This window comes from Drosophila bipectinata, chromosome 2R (genome assembly GCF_030179905.1).
Source record: "Drosophila bipectinata strain 14024-0381.07 chromosome 2R, DbipHiC1v2, whole genome shotgun sequence".
NCBI lineage: Eukaryota > Metazoa > Arthropoda > Insecta > Diptera > Drosophilidae > Drosophila > Drosophila bipectinata.
In genome coordinates this window covers 19,670,576-19,687,663 of record NC_091737.1, presented here as the reverse complement: position 1 = coordinate 19,687,663, position 17,088 = coordinate 19,670,576, and the positions used below count along the sequence as shown (strand labels likewise).

Sequence of the window (17,088 nt, the reverse complement as noted above, 5' to 3'; positions counted from 1 at the left end):
TCGATTGTTCTTTCCAACACTAATCGTTCACAAAAAAATACTGTATCTTTAGATTTTAGTATATAAAAGAAGATACGCCTTAATTTTAATATCCGGTCACACTTGGACAAAAATTAAAACTGATAAACATTTAATAAAATAAATATGAGTGGGGCTCACAGAGAGGCGATTCAAAAACAAATCCATCAGGACTGGGCGAATAGGGAGTACATCGAGGTCATAACAGCCAGCATAAAGCGAATTACCGACTTTCTTAACTCGTTCGGTAAGAAAACAGCTCTACTCACTTCTTCATATGTAGTGATGTGTGTGTCTGTTCACATTAACACTTTTATTTATAAAAAAAAATACAAATAAACGCTTGCTAACAAATCATCCACTGTCATTGGCATTATTTACTTACCTGTGAATTATGTGAGTCGACTTTTTTGTGAACGGGGCTAGTCTTTTGTGCAAAAAACAAACATACATTAATACACAAAAGTATGTTTACACCCGGCCTCTTCAAGGCAATGATTTTTTATAAAAAAGTACCTCTCGAAGCTGCAACTACCTCTTTAATAGTTAAGCCTGGGACATGTTTAAAAACATCATCATTTATATCCTTACAGATATGTCCTGTCGATCACGGTTGGCCGTACTAAACGAAAAGCTCACGATCCTCGAGCGACGCATAGACTACTTGGAGGCGTGTGTAGCCCAGGGCGAAACATTAACGTAAATGCCCTGCCCTTTCTTCTGCCCTCACTCTTACACTAAGCTTTGTAAATTTATAAGATAATTAAAAATACTGATAAAATATTGAATATTCTTTTGTCTAACCATGTGAATTTTCGCCGAATGCGTTTGCCATGACACGAAAATAATAATTTGTAATACATTGTTTGGTCTTTGAAGGACGGAATTTCATGGTTGAGTTATCAGCCGGCCACTGGTTTCGTTTCATTGCCCCTTTTAAGAATTAATATAAGTAATAATTCAAAAGCAGACGAGCACGCAATGTTTCTTAACTAACCGTAGCTGGCAAGTTCCACTTATTTTTTTTAATGCAAATCGAACTGACGAGCGTAACCATAAATTAAAGTCTTGACGCAATCTTATGACTAAGTTGTCAAGACTTTAATTGCCTTCGATTAAATAGATCATGGGTTAAGTACATTAGTCAGTGCTTGTAGTTTATATAAACTCTAGTTTTATCTTAATTGGCCCATTAACGAACAATTAAAATCTCGCCCTTATTATTATTTTGTACAAAACAAATCTCTTTATTCGGAGCACGATCGTAGATTAAAATTTTGGTAAACAGATAAACCTAATTAACGATGAATAATAACAGTTTGGAATTGAGATGAGGAATTAAACCTTGATTCCACGCTCAGCCGCCTGGGCACGGTAGCGCTTGACGTAAATTTCCTCGGGATCGAACTTGGCCTGCAGTGTCTTCCACTCTTCAGGCTTGTTGTCGATGATGAAGCGAATGATCTTGTCAGTGTTCTCGCGCTGCTTCTCGCTGCACTTGCTGCACTCGGTCTTCAGGGCGTCCGGCAGGGACCTCTTCAGCTCACGGGCCTCCGGGGTGCACTTGCCCGTGTCGATAAGACACTTGTAGTAGTTGGAAAACAGACGGTCGGACTTGAGGATCTCATCCACATCGATGTTGTCGTACTTTGTGGTGTATTTCTCCTCGGCGGCAACCAGAGCCACTCCCAGGACGAGAAGAGCAAATAACATTTTCATCTTGCTGGCGATCTGCGGTGGGAGTAAAGGTTTATTTCTTAGAAATATGTATGTTGACAATATAATCATTAATCAGCACATTTTTCTGGTCGCATTCGCAAATAGAGGAGTGGATAAGTAGGTCTATTGGCTGGGAACCTGTTTGACGGTTAACCTAGTCAGGGGATTTTTAATGGACGATGCCAATGGAAATGTTTTCAGATCACCATCATCAACAGATACAAATGTATCCGAGTGCGACTGCATTCGCCAAATTAGACTATCATTCACACTAGCAATGTATCCGTGTTTATGCAAATTGTCGCTTTGAAAACGCCACTTTGCATGCGTATCAGATACGAAGATCAGTAGATTCAGATAAACACCTCTATCGACTACCGAACTACATATGTATGTTGGAAAAAGATGTCACTGTTTACACACTAGAAAAACAGGTTGCGGGTCTAGTCCTATTAGCCTATAAATGCGTCGGAGACACCTGATAATAACCAACAAAATTATCAATGAGGGCGGGCTGGCTTACAATGGAGCTCGACTTTTGACGACTCGACGAAGGTGACGACGGACTGTATGTGAAGCGGTGCAGCTGCTGGAACTAACTGAGAAATGTTTCTATGAAGTTGGCTTTTATACCGGGGCTACCTTACGATTGAACTTCAAGTGTAATACATACATCGATTGTAAGCTTGTATTAAGGCTGACACTAACACACAACACAGCACAGCACAACAGAGCACCTCACACCACAACAAGGCGGGCTCCATATGGGATTGCACACACTTTAGACTTTGAAGCACAAATCGTTATTGGTGAAAAGTCAACCCAGTGATTAGTCAATCGTCGTTATAAATTTATATAATATATACCGATAGTTATACTCACTTAATTTGACATTAACATTAAGGAGGTTGACGTCTGTGTACTCAACGATGATCGAAAGCTAGGCTCTATGTACTTTGCAGGTACTATTTACGGGTATATCTAATAAAAAACTAATTTAATGATCATATTTAACGATCTCGTTAACCATTTCCATTAGCATCCATTCATTTCACTTGAGGTGTGCAAAAAAGGCCCTTCAGCGGGCAGACGCTCTTAAATTGCTTTTCGAATTCCCGGAACAGTCTTGCCAAATAATGATTTAATAGGTTTTATTAGAATTCACTTAGTGCGTTTTAAAGAAAACAACTATCTGAGGAAAACAAAACAAAGTGTAGGTTATTAACGGCCAAACGTAAAACACTTTTTATGTAGTCCTACAATGTAAGCTCGCACCTGGAAATGAAAGATTATAGTAAACCCTTGTGAAATATTACAAAATTGTCCGGTCGCTATGTATTTTGTTCATTTTGTTTATTGTAGTTACAAATAGTGAAATGTAAAGAGTAACAAACACTTATACATTTTAGAAATCTGTACAAGGAAAGTATGTAAACCTGTGGACCTTTTTAAATAATCATAATTTTTGTCTATTAAGGATTTCTAGATGCAACTTTTAACTTTACGCTTAAACGTTGTTTGTGTGTCTCAAAGTAATTTGTCAGGAGGCAGTAGTTTCAGTACTTGATCATTGCCCAGGAACAACTCATAATTGAATCTTGGCGGGACGTTGGCGTTGGAATATTGTGTCGATAGTGGAAAAGACGTCGCTGGACTTTTTGGCGGCATCAACCTTGAAGTGCAATCCCCTCAACCCATAGTAGTCAACCAGGGGCCTGGTTTGCTTATGATATGCTTCAAGCCTCTTCTTCAGAGCTTCGGCGTTGTCATCGCTTCGTCGCATCAGAGGTTCTCCGGTAACCTGAAGAACATTTGTGACGGTGATGATTTCAATTCTCAAAAGATATTTTTTAACTACTCACATCATCGGTCATTGGCTTTTTCGGAGGGGCAAATTCCTCGTGATACGAGCGCCCGCTAGCTTGATGGATCAAACGGCCAGTGATACGCCTCACCAAAAGACTGTCGTCGATGGCAAATTCAATAACAGCATCCAGATTGGCTTTCCTCTTGTCAAGCAGTGTGTCGAGCTAAAAAAAAAGGCAAAATAAACCATTTATTTCTTTAAAAGGTTTGGGGAATAAAATGAAACTACCTTTTCAGCTTGAACGACAGTCCTTGGGAATCCGTCCAACAAGAATCCGTTCTTGCACTCGGGCTTATCCAAGTTAGAGTCAATCATGTCGACCACAAGCTCATCGGACACGAGTTTGCCGGCATCCATGACCTTTTTCAGCTCTGCTCCCAGCTTGGAACCGGATGAGATTTCCGCCCGCAGCATATCGCCAGTAGATAAATGGCAGACGCAGAACTTCTCCTTCAGCAGGGGAGCCTAAAATTGCCGTAATTAAAAACATTGATAAATATTGAGTAATCATGCGGTATCAAATTGATTGGCAATGGATAGATAAGATGCATTATTCAGCGATGAAAGTTCGAGTAGGTTTTAAATACCACAACTATTGCCTTCAATTAATTAATCTTCTCACACCACTACCTATTTTATGTGCCGCATTTCATGGTCGGCAGATTTTTGGACGTGCCACATTTGAAATTTTGGTCGTGCCACATGTCTACATACGCCTCTGTATGTACCATGTGAGTAGGCAAATAAATATGTGGATATGTACCACATGAACTTATGCAACTGCCTATTTAATTATTTGAGAAATAACAATGTTTGAAAAGTTGTGTGTAGAAGTATAGGCCTGCACTTTGAGCACACGTTGTATTTATTTTTAGTGCATGTAGCGTCCATATCAAAAAACACATTATGTAACTAGCGACACCCACCTGCGTTCCTTTGCCGGAACCCGGCGGACCCAGCAGAATGGCGTTGATGCCAATCCTCTCGGGTTCATATCGCTCCACTGGTACTGCTGCGGTCGGCGCCATGGTTTATTGTTTATGCTGAACTATTTCTTAAGTCCTAATTCATAGCCAAAAGCAGAAATGAAGGTTAAAGAGATAAGATAATAATTGCCGATGCAGCCCTGACAGTGATGGCAAAAATTCTGGCAGTTGGCCTTTTTTATTGCCACAGCTGTAAACAATGTTGAAAGCAGCTCAATTTAAAAGAAGCCTGTAGTTCTTTCTAATATATATATTGTTTTATAAAATTAAGAGCTATTATCGTACTTCCTATTAAATAAAAAATGTATATTTATTGTTTGCTTAGTTGGCCCGCTCTTTTCTGAAATAATTGTCAATCGATAGTTGGCAACCCTGAATGAAAAGCTTTCGTCGATACCATCGATAGCTTTTAAAATTTAAATTTAAGTAATTTGAAAAACAGACATTTTTTTAAATTTTGTATGAAGTTTTTTTTAACTTTGTGGTATAAAAGCAAAGACCATTCATTCTAATAGTACTATAACAATTTTATTTAATTATTCGGGAATGCGTGTATTACAATTGCCGTGGTACATTTTAATATTGCCTTCGCACCGGAAATATGCATCAAATATGTCGCTGTAGCCGTGATCCTTCCACCAAGTGCACAGCTGTCTGTTCCAAATGCAGTCTAGTCTGTATATCAAGTTGGGGTACTCGTATCCGAGAAGAGTGAAGAAGTCCTGGTCCCCCAGATGGCCCTTGAAAGAGTATTTTGCGACCAGAGTGTGCACCTCCGTGTGCGTCAGCTTCTCCAGATAGGCCTTTGAGTTTCGGATGCGGTTGAGGAGCAGTAGGACCACGCCAGAGTTCAGCCCCGGATAGCCGTGGTGGATGTGGCTATGCTGATTTCCAGCTTCGTTGTTCATTGGATAGTAAGGATTACCGAAACTGGTCTTTGGATAGCGAACGCGATAACGATACAATATATGGCGGTATACGGGAGTTAATTCTGGGGCCAAGCCGTATAGCTGGTGTGGCAGAAAGTTATCAAACTCATTGAACAGCAGCCGGACATCTGAACGGAAGACTATATCACAATCAAGCAAAATGGCTCTATTTAAGCTTCTATCGGCGATTCTGTGCAATCCAAGGGACAGGAAAAACAGGGAGTCACTATAATAGGAGTTGGGTGTTGAGCTAAAGTACGGGGACAGTCGAGCGGCTATATCCTGGATTATGCTAGAGCAGACTTTGACGTCGTAAATCGTATATATCACTGTTCTCCTGAACCGCCGGATTTGTCGCTGCAGGATCTCCATAACAGACACTTGGCTCTCGCTGTCCGTGATAATATGCAAGTGCAGCTGGGCACTGGTGTGTTTAAGCAAGCTGTGTGCAAATAAGTCGAACTTGAGGTTCAGATGATAGTTCTCCCGGGTATAGATGACAAAGATGTTGTAGTCCGAGGATAGCCCGTTTAGATGTGCTCCCAGCTCCTGTTGCGTGGACGAGTAGTTCAGCAGGTAGTGTGTGGGCTGCAGGACGGGCGGAACGGCGGCAGTGGTCTGCTGGACATCCGAGTACTTGGACTCCTGCTTCTCTGGATGCGACAGCTTGTTCAGTCGGCTGGAAAGGAACGCCGACAATATGTTGCCCCGTACCAGCAAATGCGTATTGGCGAAAACAATTAAAACACACATACAGATAAATATTAACAAAAGTACTAGCTTTTTCTGCCACCTGCACCGTAGCAGGGTCCACGTCCAACTTTTCGGCTTCCGTTGAATTGAGTTCCGTCGATTGATAATCAGAGTGACATTCTCCTGATCCTCCAACAGCTGCGATTTGCACTTCATTCCGTACATATTCAGGTCCGCCGGAAAAGTTTTGTGTTTCTGGCTAATTGTTTTGAAGCTGTATTTTGCCATTTTCGAACTACCGCAACGGACCACCAACGAACATATATCCTTCGGCTATAGCCTATGTTAGAACACACTAAACGGAAACTCTGAGCAGCCGATCATGAGCGCACTAAACATTTTAAACTTAATTAAACTAGATCGATAAAGCAAGCAAGTAAAAATCAATGACCCACATACGAAAGCACCCACATACGAAAACAACGCTTTGAACAGTGCTGCCAGACAATCAAAAAAAGCGTTGAGCAGTGCTGCCACACACGATTGCCATTGTTTTAATTATAAATTTTAATAAATATCTGTATCAAATGTAAGCCATATTTAATTCTCATCACAATAATTTAATAATATTTTTAAACAGTTTATTTCAGCGCCCTCTTTGGAATAACAAAAATAGTTACAATGGGACTAAGAAAAATACCAACACATCGATTAACATCGATAAAAGTATCTTAATCTTAGAAATATACATAAACCTAATCATGCGCAGAAGTATTATCTTTATCAGTATAAGTACATGTTATGGTTGTTCCAGAATTGCAAACGGATTTACGCTGAGAAAATGTAAAAATCCGTGCCTGCCAAGAACGTGAAAGTATTCAGCTGCCGAATTCCGTTGTAAACCAGAGTGTTATTGCATTCAAAACAATGGACTGCCATCATCGCATTGAAGTTCCCTTGCGGGCTGGGGGAAAGAAAATGAAAAAACGAAGGGAGCTGGACGCCCTGATAGCTCAATCCTCTTCCAAAAGAGGCACCAGACGAACTGGCGCCGGAGGAGCCACACATTCCCAGGACAAGTTGCTGTCGGTGTCCACGGATGACCCTGAGGATTACGCATGGGTAATACAGAAGCAAATACTTGTATATATTATATGATCAAGTACAAGGTTGTACCTATTTGTATTTGTATCGATGTGTGCATGAATGAAATGAACTTTCCCACCTAACGAGCAGTTATGAAAACCAATTATAGATTATAATGATGGAGCAATTCCGGAACAAAGAATATTATCACGCACATTGATTTTTATTTCAGACAAATGTCGCTGGATCCAGCCGTCGGAGTCATCGGAAAATAGCCTATTTCCGCATGTGCGGACCCGTCATTTTGGGCGTCATAGGCATTCTGACGGTGACTATCTTGTATTGGCTCTACTTCGATCTACGCCAGCAACTTTCCCATTATCGTCAGAAAATCGAAGAAGGTAAGTTGCATTATTTACTTAAAGGATAAGAAGTGCCTAAGTTATATAACACTTTCAGTATCGGCCATGAGCAAAAACTTTCCGGACACCCTCCAAAAATGGCATGAAACTTCGTCATTCCTATTAAAAAATCAAACTGCAGTTATTTCGGATATCAACGACCTGCAGAAAACCGTGGAGAGTTTACGAAATAACTTCAGCAGTCTTGAGGCCGTGGTGGCAGCCCAACGAAACCATGGCAAGGACGAGAAACTGGTGGCCGACTTTGGAGCCAAGATTGAAGCTGTTGCCACCGATATAGAAGCAATTAAGGAGCACTATAACAAGTACATCGAAGTCCAGAAGGCACTTCAGGCCGAAACGGAAGCCTTGAAGGTAAGATAAGCTAATAAAAACAAAGTCTTTATTATTCATTGACATTGCCGACTTTTTTTTAGGTCAATCTATCGCAATTACCAACGCTACAAGCCAATGCATTACCTGCAAACTTATCGGAAGATATTGCCGTGCTTAACAAAACCACCATTGAGTCTTTTAAAATACTAAGAAACGATCTTAAAGACGTAAATAATACCTTAAGTCAAACAACGAAAATTCTTGGCGAAGAACTATCCCTCCATAAAGTAAGAGATTATGTTACTAAGTCTTGCTATGATTTTTAATCTGTACTATCAATTTTTCAGACTAAAATAGATGACTTGCTGGATCGCTCAGAGAATATAACATCCCATGTGGCAACTATAAGTAACAGTTGGCCGGAATACAAGCAAAAAGTAACCAGCTTCGATGAATCGTTAGATAAAATAGAAAAAGAGGTAATCTAATGGTGCTATCATTATCAGAGCCAAATGATTAATTATTATTTATGAATTTAGATAACGCTTACTAACAGCAAAAATAATATGCTTGCCGCCTCCATGGATCAGCTAAAGAATTTTTGCATTCAGAGCATGGGTCCGAAAATAGCGCCCAAAGGTGAAGATAGTTCAGTAATCCCCAAGGTAAACATTTGCATATAATTAATTCGAAATAATCTTTTAAAAACAAAAACACATTTTATCGTTAATTGCAGTCTGAAGTGATTGCCTCTAATCAAGAATTTAAAAAGCCGCCTGCAAATGCCACAGAAACTCTACAGGAAGCCCTGAAACTGTAGACAGCTCTTGTTTTTTTTATTCTACGATGCCTGTTGTATTACTAAATTTGTTCGATTTCGTATATTAGACATTCGGCCCTCGGGGGTGTCGTGTGTCAAAGTCACAGCCAACGATTACTAAATATAACATTTAACACACGAAAGCAGCTATGTACATACATAAGGTTCAAAGAGCTATTTAATAATGACAAATAGAAGGAAGATGTGCACGTGTGATTTCAGTTAAGTTTACTCTTAAAGTCCGTTTTAGACAAAGTAATTGTACATAAGATTGTGAAATAAGTTTTAAGTCAATATTATTCACTTTAGATACACGACGATATGTATTTTATTTCCAAATAATAAAATCAAATTAAAGCTCACAATAGCGTAGTTGCTTGCAATATATTGTCTCAAACAGTTGTAAACATAAACATAAAATTTAACAAATTTCTAGTCATCGTCGTACTGATCGTTGAACTCTTCGTCGTCGTAATCCTCCAGGTCCTCCGCCACATAGGCAGCCTTCTGCTCCTTCCGGAGGAGCCAAGCTCGGTAGGCAGCCTCTTCCTCAACGGTCGGATCACTGGCCTCGATGAAGTCTTCGCGATCGTGGGGGTACTCCTCCTGTACAAGGGGCAAGTGCTTGAAGGGTATGTTGCGGGCATAGTACTTGTGGCCCCAGCCCAGATAGATCGATTCGCAAGTGGATTCGAAAATGAAGGTGTAGGCTCCCGGCCAGACATTGGATTGCATGACAAGCATTCGCTCCTTTTGGTTTGTGTACTTGCTTGTTTGGCGGACGAGCCACGGCACTGGAACTTCCGGGCTCATATCATTGGCACAGGACGATAGGATGCTAGGTCCCACTTCCGGCTGGTTGAAACCCTCAATCATGCCCTCCTCTTCACCCTCCTCCTCGCCTTCTTCCTCCTCCGTATCCTCCGCCTCCTCTTCCATCTCGTCCATCAACTGCATTTTCATCCACATAGCCAATGCCTTCTCCCGTTCCTTCTGGGCCTTTTCTTCATCATACCACACAACTCGTCCTTGATTAAGTATGTTGGAGCGCACATGAACCCAGGCTACTGGAGTGGACAAAGAACCTAATGGTTCTGGTTCGTACTTCTCGTTTTTCAACAGCATTACGTCGTTGTCTGATAAATGGATTGGTTTAGTTAAAATATCAAAAAATAGCTTTTAGTATTTACCTTCGATCGGTTCCTCCTCTCCTTCGTTTACTTCCTCTTCTTCCTCCTCCTCCTCCTCTTCCTCGCCCTCATCCATCTCATCCCCATTGAACATTCGTAGTTCCTTTTTGGTCATCCGCCTATAGTATCCCATTGGCGCAATATAAGTCCCAGCCGTAATGCGACCTATCATGGCCCTCAGGTAATGCTTCTCTTTTCCCGGGAAGCATGGATACGATATGACATCCGCCTCCAGATCACCAGTAAGGAACTTTTTGATCTGCCGGGAAACGACTACTTGGCGGGGAGTTACTATTGGCAGCTCGATCCAATCGTCATACAAATTGTTGACCACAAAATATGAGTACCGATTGCAACCGAGGCCAATTAACTCTGGAGGTATGTCATAGAACTCTATCTCTTCAACCAAGGGAACGGCTGCGGCTTTTGGCTTCATGTTTTCCAGCTCTTCGAACGGATAGTCTTCCCAGCCATATATACCAGGGGTCAGTTCGGGACCAATGTGCGCTGGCACTGGCTTCTCCTCGTTGAACTTTCGCATCTTTAAAGGCGTTTGTTTCTCCTTCAGCTCCTCCTGCATCATCACCAATCTTGAGGCTATTTCCTCGCGGGTCAAGGAGGCTTCTACAATGTAGTATGAGGCCTTTAGTCCATTGATGCAGCCCCAAAAGCGGCATTGCAGTATCGAGGAGTGGGTCTGAAGACGGTTCATGGCACTGGCCAACTGAAAGATGTCATCGTTACTAATACTGAATCCGCATTGATTCCAGTAAAATTGCAGCTGCTGGACGCGTTCGTTGAAGGTGACGAATAAACGCATCGAATCATCCAAAACCAACCTAAGTTCTTCATTGGTTTTTGAATCCTCGCCGGACATATCCTCGCCGGCACCCAGTTCATCTCCCTCAATATTGTAGGGTAACTATAATATAACAATAAATATAAATACATATATCTAAAGATTTAAGTGTATATTTGTATATCTAATAGGTACAAACCTTCATGGACTGAAGTATTCTCTTGGCCACCCGGAAGGTACGAACTTCATCAAAGACACCATTTGGCGGAAAGCGTTCCGGCAAATGAAATTTCTGTTCCCTCACATTCCTACTGAACTCCTCGAAAAAATCAATTACGTTGGGGGGACGCTCATCAATGACGCGCTTAATAATATCACTCAAGTGATCAAATCTATCAAAGAAAATCAATAAATTAAAGACAAGCAACAAAGAAAAGCTCTGCAAGGGTAAAGTAATAAACATAAATAAAATATAATGTGTGTGGGTTAAGTGGTTGAATGAGGAAAGTAGCTTCTGTGTTCTCTGATTTCAAAATGGTACTTTGTTTCCCGATCAGATACAAATTGACAGAGCTATGACCATCGCAAGGGGCAAAAGTGGGGATATTGGAAAAACCCAAAATTTTATGAGGGTACCCCTAGGAAAAATTCGAAAAATTTCAAAACTATATTTGGGCAATGTTTTGAATGACGAAAGTAGCTTCTATGTTGTCTGATTTCAAAATGGTACTTTGTTTCCCGATCGGATACAAATTGGCAGAGCTATGGCCATCGCAAGGGGCAAAAGTGGGGATATTGGAAAAACGCAAAATTTTATGAGGGTACCCCTAGAAAAAATTCGAAAAATTTAAAAAATATATTTGGGCAATGTTTTGAATGAGGAAAGTTGCTTCTGTGTTTGCTGATTTCAAAATGGTACTTTGTTTCCCGATCGGATACAAATTGGCAGAGCTATGGCCATCGCAAGGGGCAAAAGTGGGGATATTGGAAAAACCCAAAATTTTATGAGGGTACCCCTAGGAAAAATTCGAAAAATTCAAAAACTATATTTCGGTATTGTTTTGAATGAGGAAAGTGGCTTCTGTGTTTGCTGATTTCAAAATGGTACTTTGTTTCCCGATCGGATAGAAATTGTCAAAGCTATGGCCATCAGAAGGGGCAAAAGTGGGGATATTGGAAAAACGCAAAATTTTATGAGGGTACCCCTAGGAAAAATTCGAAAAATTCAAAAACTATATTTGGGCAATGTTTTGAATGAGGACAGTCGCTTCTGTGTTTGCTGATTTCAAAATGGTACTTTATATTCCGATCGGATATAAATTGGCAGAGCTATGGCCATCGCGAGGGGCAAAAGTGGGGATATTGGAAAAACGCAAAATTTTATGAGGGTACCCCTAGGAAAAACTCGAAAAATTCAAAAACTATATTTGGGCAATGTTTTGAATGAGGAAAGCCGCTTCTGTGTTTGCTGATTTCAAAATGGTACTTTATATTCCGATCGGATATAAATTGGCAGATCTATGGCCATCGCGAGGGGCAAAAGTGGGGATATTGGAAAAACCCAAAATTTTATGAGGGTACCCCTAGGAAAAATTCGAAAAATTCAAAAACTATATTTCGGTATTGTTTTGAATGAGGAAAGTGGCTTCTGTGTTTGCTGATTTCAAAATGGTACTTTGTTTCCCGATCGGATAGAAATTGTCAAAGCTATGGCCATCAGAAGGGGCAAAAGTGGGGATATTGGAAAAACGCAAAATTTTATGAGGGTACCCCTAGGAAAAATTCGAAAAATTCAAAAACTATATTTGGGCAATGTTTTGAATGAGGACAGTCGCTTCTGTGTTTGCTGATTTCAAAATGGTACTTTATATTCCGATCGGATATAAATTGGCAGAGCTATGGCCATCGCGAGGGGCAAAAGTGGGGATATTGGAAAAACGCAAAATTTTATGAGGGTACCCCTAGGAAAAACTCGAAAAATTCAAAAACTATATTTGGGCAATGTTTTGAATGAGGAAAGCCGCTTCTGTGTTTGCTGATTTCAAAATGGTACTTTATATTCCGATCGGATATAAATTGGCAGATCTATGGCCATCGCGAGGGGCAAAAGTGGGGATATTGGAAAAACCCAAAATTTTATGAGGGTACCCCTAGGAAAAATTCGAAAAATTCAAAAACTATATTTCGGTATTGTTTTGAATGAGGAAAGTGGCTTCTGTGTTTGCTGATTACTAAGTGGTACTTTATTTCCTGATCGGATACAAATTGGCGGAGCTATGGCCATCGGAAGGATACCAGGAAAACCCACAATTTTGTGAAGCATGGAATTTAGTCTCCACTTTCGGACTTTTATAATCCGTGCAAAGAAAATGCGTTGTGGGTAAACTAAAGGGATTTAAAGGGGCTAACTACCACTTACAAATTGTCTCCACTTAGAGTGCTGTATTGCTGCATTATTGACTTGGCCACGCTCAGCTCGTAGCCAATATTTGGGGCCTCGGGAACCGTTGACTTGTGGACGTTGCATTGCGAATCAAAGGCTCCAATCGATATGGTGGTGGTCGAGGACGAGGAAGAAGATGTGATAATGTTAGAACAATGTGGAGACATCTCCTCGGTGGACTTTTCCTCAACCACCTCCTTCCGCTTGGGAATACATGTTGGGGGAAGCGGCAACTGCGAACTACTAGTCGAGTCGATTGAAAAATTTTGGCACGAATCTCTGTCCATTCTAAGATTATAGGTAGATAAATTATACTCGAGTAGTTATAGGAAAATGTGTTGATTGGGATAGGTGAATTTAAGTAATTATATAAGTTGTAACTTTTGACAAACGAGTCAAACATAAAAGCCTACTTCGTTGTCTAACTCATATCAGTGGTGGGAAATTTGAAAAAATAGCATACCTCTTATCGTTATCGATCGATAGCCTTGAGCAACCATTTCTTGGACGTAAGACGGTCGTTACCTTTTAACCAAGTTATGAGAGTTCTTTTGTTGTGTACGTGAGTTGTTTACATTACAACTGATTCTCGGAGTCTTATTTGGAAAAGAAAGTGCTCAAGAAAGTTGTGATTTTTAGCAGTAATTTAAAATATAAAAATTCATTTGAAACAGGCAACTTTATAAGCAAGTCTAATAGTTTATGGACTAAAATAATGGACAACTGGTTGAAAAATATAAAAGATTCTCCATAAATCATAGTTTAATAAGAGCCAACATCTAGTTTTTATATTAAACTATTAATTTAAAAAAGTTAAATTAGGATCTATTATCGTAAGCATTCAAGTTTTAGATGTGTTTAATGTAATAGAACAAGGTATTAAAACCAAATGCTTTTAATTTCAACAATGTTGGGGAGGGGCAGGTTAATGCTCTTTGCGGAACAATTAACTTTCTTGTTTTTCTCTTCTAGGCTATTGGCGAAATGTATTACCTAAATAACGAGGCTGTGGCGGTGCCGTCATCTGGAAACTACGCTCAAAGGGAGGTAAACTCTTCCACTCTAGAGTTAAAGACTGTATCCATAAATCCAGATGGTGAGTACAAACCGAATCTTTTAGAATCTTAATGATTATAATTATAAACTCCTTTTACAGATACCTACACTGTTCAGCAAGCAATCAATGCTTTCGGGTTTGGATGGTTTCACGTCAAGTTATCCCTCTTGGTGGGACTTTGCTGGATGTCCGATTCCATGGAGATGGCCATCTTGAGTATTCTTGGACCAGCATTGTTTTGTGAGTGGAATGTCACTAAATTCCAGCAGGCTTCCGTCACCACCATAGTGTTTTTGGGCATGATGCTTAGCTCCAGTTTTTGGACGCAACTAAGTAACAGATATGGTCGCAAATCTGTAAGAATTTGGTATGCTTTCAAGACTCTGATGGTTTAATTATATATGTATATTTTTAGGCCCTTACTTTGTTTGGAGTATTGCTAGTTTTGTATAGTATTCTCAGCTCAGTGGCACCCAGTTATGCCTGGCTTTTGACCCTGCGCGGCCTAGTAGGTTTTGCAATAGGTTGTGTTCCTCAATCGTGAGTTTTTGATACAAAAATTGTTTGAGATTATAGTAATATATTTGTAAAATCCTTTAGTGTAACTTTATATGCCGAGTTTCTGCCAACCAAACACAAAGGAAAATGTGTAGTTTTAATGGACGTGAGTATTTTATAGAAATTAAAAATTGGATTATTATTTAAACTTTAAACATCATTTTTGAATCTTCTAGTGTTTCTGGGCTTTGGGAGCCTGCTTTGAGGTAGTTCTGGCCCTAGTTGTGTATCCATATTATGGTTGGCGTGGACTTTTGGGCCTTTCAGCCACGCCTTTATTAATGTTCACTCTACTATCACCGGTAAGAAATATATTTGAACAAAAATATATACATTTTTTAGTAATTTTAATATTTTAAATGTATTTTTCAGTGGCTTAGCGAATCAGCCCGTTATTACTCCTATAATGGTAACCACGACAAGGCTATCAAAGTACTGGAACAGGTCTGCATAATCAGTTACAATCAAATAATTTATATTTTTATTAATTAACGTATATTTTTATAGATTGCCCATAATAATAAGCGACATATGCTCATTGGTCGCTTGATTTCTGACGAAGAACCCAGCTCTACGGAAAGTTTTCGGTCACTTCTAAGTCCAAACCTATACAGAACCACTCTCTTATTGTGGTTCATATGGCTTGCTTCGGCTTTTTGTTATTATGGATTGGTTCTGGTAACCACGGAACTCCTGGTGGCCAGAAATAAGGAGAACCATCCTAATGAGTGCGTTACTTTTATGACATCGGACTTTATGGACTTGCTGTGGATCACCTTATCGGAGTTTCCGGGCATATTGATAACCATTAAGGTCATAAAGCAGTTTGGCAAAAAGAAAACTATAGTGCTGCAGTACTTGGTTCTAGTCTTATGTACTTTGGTATTAATGTCTGTTACCAGGTAAATTCTATTACTTTGAATTATTTTCAGTATTTATTTATTGAACTTTTCTCACAGTCGCTTTGCAACTTCTCTTACTCTGTTCATTGCTCGAGGAACCATATCGGGAATATTCCAAGCTATTTATGTCTATACCCCGGAAATATATCCAGCTGGCTTGAGATCGGTTGGTGTTTCCGGTTGTTCCGTTTTGGCCAGGCTCGGGGCCATGTTGACACCTTTTGTGGCCCAAGTATTGATGGATACTTCCAAAATTCAGGCAATATCCACCTACGCCCTGGTGGGGCTTTTCGCATCGGTGGCTTGCATTTTCCTTCCCAGGGAAAATGTTGGCTATCATATATAATATACAATACTATCGTACTTAATTTATCTTTTAGAAATATCCTGTTGACTGCATGTTGTAGGAATTACTGTTTCCAAAACAGTTTTTGAAATATTGAAATAAGATTGCCTATTTTTAGGCTGGTATTACTAGAAAATCATTATGTTGCAGCACTTGTTTTGTTTGCTGGTGGGCTACTTGTGCAAACTAAAATAAAACATTTGTTTCACAATATTTTTAAAAAGTAATGAAGCTTTGTAGCTGAAAAGCTTTGGACTCGCCTGTGAGAACAATGAGTTTTCTTAAATCTTATCTAAAAATTAGTAAAAATTACATTGTTATTACTATATCCGTAAAATAAGTTTTGAAATGCTATTTATTACTTTAAAAATTTCCCTATTTTTGGTTTTAAATATAGTCTTTGAATAAACCCCCTTGACTCCCACTTTCTATGGCAATGTGCCACCCACATACCTTCATATGAGTGTCACTTTGTGGCATCATTTATGATTCAAATGACAGGAGGAAATGCACTTGCGAATTAATTATAAAAGTCATTATTTCAGAACATAAACATAACGTATATGTATGTATAAATAAACCTCTGGCAAATATATATTTATAATACTTAATTAAATATGTATGTTGGGCGGGCGCACACATCTATGCCGATTTTATAAACTTTTAGAAAACGCTCGCTTGTATTTAAGTAGATGAGCTGAATCTATGCACATGGCTAGACACATGCATACACTTCGAGGTGCATGTGCATTATTTTTAAATTGTGAAACGATTTTTTCGAGGGGAGCTTTTGTTGTGATCAGCAAATATCGATCAGTCGTACAGTTGTCGGGATGCAGTTAAAATCATTGGTATCTGCACGCAGCAGCTATTATTTTATTTTTCACGCGACGGAAGTTTAAATTTAAACCGAAACCTATTCTACATTTGAATCGGCC

General features: G+C 39.6%; 7 protein-coding genes across 7 annotated transcripts; 3 read left to right on the top strand and 4 right to left on the bottom strand.

Moving 5' to 3' along the window:
- The first annotated feature begins 79 nt into the window (after nucleotides 1-79).
- HSPC300 (haematopoietic stem/progenitor cell protein 300) lies at nucleotides 80-989 on the top strand. The gene is made up of 2 exons (XM_017234773.3): nucleotides 80-265; nucleotides 612-989. Exons 1-2 carry the CDS (start codon nucleotides 145-147, stop codon nucleotides 719-721), a joined length of 231 nt encoding a protein of 76 aa, XP_017090262.1. The 5' UTR covers nucleotides 80-144; the 3' UTR covers nucleotides 722-989.
- Nucleotides 990-1,235: 246 nt separating this feature from the next.
- EbpIII (Ejaculatory bulb protein III) lies at nucleotides 1,236-2,387 on the bottom strand. The gene is made up of 2 exons (XM_017234770.3): nucleotides 2,261-2,387; nucleotides 1,236-1,749 (listed from the first exon to the last, which is right to left on the bottom strand). Exon 2 carries the CDS (start codon nucleotides 1,735-1,737, stop codon nucleotides 1,357-1,359), a length of 381 nt encoding a protein of 126 aa, XP_017090259.2. The 5' UTR covers nucleotides 1,738-1,749; nucleotides 2,261-2,387; the 3' UTR covers nucleotides 1,236-1,356.
- Nucleotides 2,388-3,073: 686 nt separating this feature from the next.
- On the bottom strand, nucleotides 3,074-4,729 carry Ak2 (Adenylate kinase 2). The gene is made up of 4 exons (XM_017234769.3): nucleotides 4,531-4,729; nucleotides 3,833-4,069; nucleotides 3,600-3,767; nucleotides 3,074-3,538 (listed from the first exon to the last, which is right to left on the bottom strand). The coding sequence occupies exons 1-4, from the start codon at nucleotides 4,630-4,632 to the stop codon at nucleotides 3,323-3,325; spliced, it is 723 nt and encodes a 240-aa protein (XP_017090258.1). The 5' UTR covers nucleotides 4,633-4,729; the 3' UTR covers nucleotides 3,074-3,322.
- A 367-nt stretch (nucleotides 4,730-5,096) lies between these two features.
- Nucleotides 5,097-6,706, bottom strand: Xxylt (Xyloside xylosyltransferase). Its single transcript, XM_017234729.3, has one exon. It carries the CDS (start codon nucleotides 6,498-6,500, stop codon nucleotides 5,127-5,129), a length of 1,374 nt encoding a protein of 457 aa, XP_017090218.2. The 5' UTR covers nucleotides 6,501-6,706; the 3' UTR covers nucleotides 5,097-5,126.
- Nucleotides 6,707-6,975: 269 nt separating this feature from the next.
- On the top strand, nucleotides 6,976-9,220 carry LOC108120903 (myosin heavy chain, clone 203). The gene is made up of 7 exons (XM_017234747.3): nucleotides 6,976-7,334; nucleotides 7,531-7,699; nucleotides 7,758-8,074; nucleotides 8,137-8,322; nucleotides 8,383-8,514; nucleotides 8,575-8,700; nucleotides 8,772-9,220. Exons 1-7 carry the CDS (start codon nucleotides 7,140-7,142, stop codon nucleotides 8,853-8,855), a joined length of 1,209 nt encoding a protein of 402 aa, XP_017090236.2. The 5' UTR covers nucleotides 6,976-7,139; the 3' UTR covers nucleotides 8,856-9,220.
- Rsph4a (Radial spoke head protein 4a) lies at nucleotides 9,208-13,674 on the bottom strand. Its single transcript, XM_017234741.3, has 4 exons — nucleotides 13,264-13,674; nucleotides 11,044-11,236; nucleotides 10,046-10,967; nucleotides 9,208-9,991 (listed from the first exon to the last, which is right to left on the bottom strand). Exons 1-4 carry the CDS (start codon nucleotides 13,572-13,574, stop codon nucleotides 9,288-9,290), a joined length of 2,130 nt encoding a protein of 709 aa, XP_017090230.2. The 5' UTR covers nucleotides 13,575-13,674; the 3' UTR covers nucleotides 9,208-9,287.
- Nucleotides 13,675-13,844: 170 nt separating this feature from the next.
- Nucleotides 13,845-16,431, top strand: LOC108120901 (synaptic vesicle 2-related protein). Its single transcript, XM_017234743.3, has 9 exons — nucleotides 13,845-14,163; nucleotides 14,260-14,383; nucleotides 14,444-14,700; nucleotides 14,760-14,884; nucleotides 14,945-15,008; nucleotides 15,079-15,204; nucleotides 15,275-15,346; nucleotides 15,410-15,804; nucleotides 15,862-16,431. The coding sequence occupies exons 2-9, from the start codon at nucleotides 14,272-14,274 to the stop codon at nucleotides 16,148-16,150; spliced, it is 1,440 nt and encodes a 479-aa protein (XP_017090232.1). The 5' UTR covers nucleotides 13,845-14,163; nucleotides 14,260-14,271; the 3' UTR covers nucleotides 16,151-16,431.
- The last annotated feature ends 657 nt before the right edge of the window (nucleotides 16,432-17,088 follow it).